This window comes from Fopius arisanus, unplaced genomic scaffold (genome assembly GCF_000806365.1).
Source record: "Fopius arisanus strain USDA-PBARC FA_bdor unplaced genomic scaffold, ASM80636v1 scaffold00005, whole genome shotgun sequence".
Classification (NCBI taxonomy): Eukaryota; Metazoa; Arthropoda; class Insecta; order Hymenoptera; family Braconidae; genus Fopius; species Fopius arisanus.
In genome coordinates, this window is record NW_011887744.1 from 2,220,404 (window position 1) to 2,225,858 (window position 5,455).

The 5,455-nt window shown below is 35.8% G+C and overlaps 1 protein-coding gene across 1 annotated transcript in view; it reads right to left on the bottom strand.

Annotated features, from left to right (window-relative positions):
* Tat (Tyrosine aminotransferase) overlaps positions 1–4,951 on the bottom strand; it is a gene marked incomplete in the record, with an annotated part of 6,479 nt that extends 1,528 nt beyond the window's left edge. The window contains 9 exon segments of the mRNA XM_011316013.1: positions 241–324; positions 1,546–1,674; positions 2,611–2,680; positions 2,761–2,843; positions 3,108–3,299; positions 3,476–3,634; positions 3,829–3,896; positions 4,253–4,357; positions 4,605–4,951. Of these exon segments, the coding sequence (XP_011314315.1) occupies positions 241–324; positions 1,546–1,674; positions 2,611–2,680; positions 2,761–2,843; positions 3,108–3,299; positions 3,476–3,634; positions 3,829–3,896; positions 4,253–4,357; positions 4,605–4,752 (1,038 nt within the window).
* Between the last annotated feature and the right edge of the window lie 504 nt (positions 4,952–5,455).

Genomic DNA, 5,455 nt, shown 5'->3' on the forward strand with positions numbered 1-5,455 from the left:
CATATGTGAATATATGGTTCCATGAAAAAAAATGTAAATATCATAGGAAAATAAATGAAATTCCACATGATAATCCTTTAATCAAACTCTCAATAAAATCCCCGGAACCGTCATGTGAAAAGAATTTAAATGACTCAACTCCTGTCCGTTATTCCCATTCATATATTCCCTGTGGCTCCAGAAAAAATGAAAAATGATTATTGTTTTAATTCCCAAATGATCAACTACAAAAATATTTACCATCATGTACATCGCGCCATCGGGCATAATTGGTTTGAGTCCTGGGACCTTTTCTATCAGATCGTATATTAGTTTCGAATGATTCTGTAATCAAGGAAAAACAAATAATCGTATGATTATTAATTTATTTGAATTTTTCCCGGGGGAATATTTGCGGGGAAGAAGAGGACGAATAATCCGGTAACCGCGCATGATTTCAATTCGAAAAACTACCGGTAATTACCGCCCAAATTTTTTGGATTAGTCTTAATCTTCGGGGAAGGTGTGCGCCAAGGATGAACTTGATCGTAGAAATTGATTTCTCTCTCAGTGCGTTTACAGGTAAAAACGGGAGTAAAAATAAGTGGAAAAAAAATTCCTGTGGAGCTGTATGAAGGATGTTCATTTCAGATGAAAACACAAAAGAAAACATATTATGAATGCATGCATCGTATGATCTATTGAAAGAGTGAGTGCATTGGCATGAGTACACGTATTCACGCGTGTATTAAACAGACGTTGGATAATCATCTGCTTTCCGAGAGATGCTTGGCGAACTTCATGACAAAGGGTGAGTGAAATACATGGTGGTGGCTATTTATGGCTCAAGACTGAAGTGTACATAGGCACATGGCACATGGCACATGGCCACCAGAAACCGGACGAGCGTCAGATCCCGTAGTTCCTTCTGCCCGTTTCTGCTTTTTTTTTTATCCATTCAATTTATTATTCTCTCCCTCGCAATTTTTTACGCCTCATTTTTGCCCCGCGATTCTCTCATTTTTTAAGCATCTATTTTATAACGCTGTTTCGGATGAAACATCCATTCTAACCACTGGCGGTTATGAGAGTTTTCACGGGATTTTATGAAAATTTCATGAGAATGTATTCCGCGAGTAATTTTATACCAGACTATCATCCGATGAAATTTATTATCACATTGTAATATTAATAATTTATATTCATTACTTCATTTTGGTGATTGTAATTGGGATCGGAGGAATTATGGTGATTTTAATAGGCAACAGCCGCGGGGATTATTCAAATTGTTTTGGATTTATTATTTCTGTTTTTTTTTTGTTGAGGTGGGAAAATTACGCGAGTGCGTTTATCTTTATTTTGGCATCGTTAATTTAATTAAGTTGTTTGAAGTTGATGGGGAGTGCCGTGAATTATCAGAGGGATGAATGTAGAAATTAAAAATTGTAGTTTGCAATTTTTCATGAAACTGAAAACTGAAAAAGGTGAAAATTGGATTAATGCAATCGATGTCGCTGATTACGCGATGATTTATGACCTGTAATGAGTGTCTTGTGTAGTACTCACTTGCAAAATGGTGATGGTATCATCGTAGAATCTCTGAGGGGTGTTCTGAAGGATTTTTGGTAATGCCCCTTGAACAATTGTGTTGCTTCCGATGATTCGTTGACTGAGACGCTGAAGACCCTGGCGAATCTACGCAAAAAAATGAAAGAAATTCTAAGAAATCGCCCATTTTTAGACTGAGGAACGCGGAAAAATCAAATTTCCCACTGAGAACATGAAACAAGGAAGTTTTCACTTTGTGCAAGTTCAATCTAGTGGAAATCTCTCGGAATTGAGGGAAAAATTCGTATAAAGGAATAAACGACAAAGAATGATGAAGTCAGAGTATCAGTTTGAACAGTTTTAAATAAAAAATATAAATCTAATTGCTGTGACTTTATAAACACGCTACAGATTATTTCTATCATCATCTTAAATTCAGTTTATCAATTATCGATGATGAAAATGATGGAAAAATTGCTATCATTAGAAATTGAGACATCGTTCTACATAATCAATAGCAGCTAATTTTATACGTAACGCTAATCTGTAGTAAATTTGTATTAATTATTATGAAAACATTTTTAAAACGTTTTTAATATTCCGAGAGGCGAATATAGTGTTTAAAATATAAGTAGATGATAAAATACGGTCTTATAATTTGAATCTTCATTGTTTATTTATAATAACATGTACAATTGAAACGTCTGAGAGGAACTGAAATGTTGAATTACCATTTAAATTTCAGTGAAAAATGTGGCCAAGTGCTTTTATTCTCCCCTCCCAAAAAAAAAAAAATAAACCACCGCCCCCGAGATTTCAATCGTCCAACGTTAATTTTCTTTGCATAATAGAGTTGCGGAGTAACTCGGGTATTTTTTCACGATTAAACTCTCGTGCATTGGTCTCGAACACAGCCATTAAACTCCAAAAACTTCCGAGCGGTACCGAGAAATTTAAGTCTCTCTGATGAAGTACCAGAAACGAGAGGTGAATTTAATGAGAGAATTCAATTAGAACGACTCAACTAAGCAATCTCCGATATTATTCTTTTTGGATTTCTATTAAGTCCTTCGGATAACTCACCTCTTTATCGAGAATATTCTGTCGATCATGAATTATTATCCAGCCCATTCTCCACCCCGGTACGAGAAACCTGTCGCCAATTATTATAGTTATTATTATCAAAATAGTTCCCTTCAATAACAGATATGGTAAAACGAAAATAGTACTTGCCTCTTTGTTAAACCACTGCAGGAGAGAATGGGAACTTCATTCGATAGTGACGCTAACGAGTAGTAAGTTCTCCCTGGAAATACCTGAGGTAAAATAAATCCGTTTTTATCCATTAATATTTGCATTAACATTTTGCCGATAATGTTATCCCCGTATCCGCAATTTTATTATTATTCAGGAATAATCTCTGCAAGTCCACTGATTCTTATTTTTTTTAATGGCAATATCGATTGAAAAGATCGAACTAATAATTCAAATCTAAATAATGCCAAAATTTCGTAATTTTGGATTGAATCGCGTAATTAGTATAAAATTAATATGAAAAATAAATTCTTGGCGTGACTCACCATGTGTTCATAAATTTCATCAGCAATGATGGGAACATGAAACCTAGCTGCGACCTGGAGTATGTCAAGCAAATGATTGCGACTGAAAACCGAGCCACAAGGATTCGATGGATTATTTATAACAATAGCAGCAGTTTTTTCATCAATTTGCGATGCCATGTCATCAAGATCAATTTCCCAGGCGAGCTCCGGCTGAATGGAAAATTGATAGGATTTTGAGTTGGAAACCAACGGCAATTGGGCGCTTTGTGATGCCATCGTTTTGTTGGGAAAATTCGAGTTATTCACGTCGTAGGAGGTTTGTGGAATTGAACTGGTAAATTGGAAATTCTCGGTGAAGGGCACCGTATTGCATTTTGTTAACGTACCAGTAGGTTGTAGGATCTCACTGATACACCCAAACCCTCGGCCAATGTTCGGTATATTGAAAAACCCGGTCTAGGTATCAGGATGTTCTGACCCTCTCGCGCCAGAACCGTGATGCATAAATCCAAGGCGCAGGAACATCCGCTACATAATATGACGTCCTGGAGAAAAGGAGATACGTTTTATCATGCGTTTGGTGAAGAGTGACTATGAAATTCTCAAGGATTCTCTGTGACATTCCGCTACAGTACGTCATTTTTCCCTCCTTCAGCTTTTTTCATTTTACTCATTCTTATCATATCCAAGAAAATTATTCTCCCTTAAAAAAAAAGCCTTTATCAAAAATCTATTTCACCTGAGGATCCACATTGATGAATTCATTCGAACTATATGTCGCAACTGCCTCCCGTGCCTCCATATACCCTAAAAAACAAATCCATCATTAAAATCCTCCGCTTCAATTCAGAAGACTTCCCCAAATCAAAATTTCTCCCATTCTGAATTGAAAAAAATTCCTAACAATTCTCGACGCGATGTATTTTTTATTTAATACTATAAATTAGTCGACTCATTTAATCAATACTAACGATCCATAATGATTATATTCACACATAATTATAATTATAGTCCCATATTATTCAAATATAAAGACAATATCGCGAGCTCTTCAAAGTATATGTTATCTCTAATTCGGAGAAGTTACAATTTTTATCTTGGCCTGATAGATACCCCAATAAAAGGATTAGTGATAACTAGTCCTGATGGAGCAATGGTCTTACCTGTGCTGGGTGCATATCCATTATAAGCCTGTGACGCAACACTCTCTTGCACAGCTTCAATAATCTCCTTGGCGGGTTTCAAGTTGCCGAATATCGTGGGATCACCTGCGAATAATTAATATAACTACAACGGAATCAAGCTCATCCCCAATTTAGCGAAGGAAATTGAACGCTGCAAATTTTTATAAAACTAATTAACTAAAAATGATGGATTTTACAGGGTCTCGCCAATCGATCGTAGGATATTGGATGAGCCGAGACTATTCTCCACTATATAACGATATCACCTGGAGTCTTACGAGTTATTGGCTATATAAGTTGGAATTGCGGAAGGGTTTATGGAGAGACTCACCGATGGATAGTGCTATGAGCTCCTTATTAGGATTCGGCTCGACCACGATGTTCTCGACGATGGATCTAATGGGATTGTGGGTCCTTCTGGCGATATCTGAGGCACGAATATCCCACCGGTCACGAGAAGTTGTCACAATGTTCGACATTTTTTTTTATATAAATCGTATTCTTCAATATTTATTTTCTCCCCTGATATCTCTCCTCAAAAATTTGAACACAGATTCCAGAGACAGAAGAAAAAACTTTTCCTGATAATTGGAATTATCTTGGCTTTTGAATTTTGAACACAACTCGGGCTACGATCGTTTTTCAATAACTAAAGTGCTGCCAGGATGCGCGAACACTTGAAATGGAAAAACGAGGGGACAGGGGACGTATCACGGACCGGTTCCATTGGTCGGTCAGTTTCCACACCTTCTTTTTAATAATTAATTAGAAATTCGAAAATACTAGCGTGGCCTCGATCAACAAAATCTTTGTAATCAACGGGTTTTACTGGTGTTGTTCGTCTATCGGTAAACACCTGGTGATTTAGCGTTCTGATGAATTAATAAAAATTAATCAATTTTTCATGTCACGATCTCAGAAGTAATTTAATTTCGATGTTATCCATTTAGTTTTAAATAATATCCACTACTCAGGAAATTATTGATATATTAATTATTCTTTTATTAAAATTTAATTTATAATATACAATACCCAAGAAATTATTGTTCCCATATTGTTGTCTTATGTTATCACACGCTTTTTTCATCTCCGTTGTATTTTCAGGATCTCAATACTTAAGCAATTATATCCTATCTATTTCTATCGAAACTTTTATCGAACCATTTTATTTTAGAAATCATT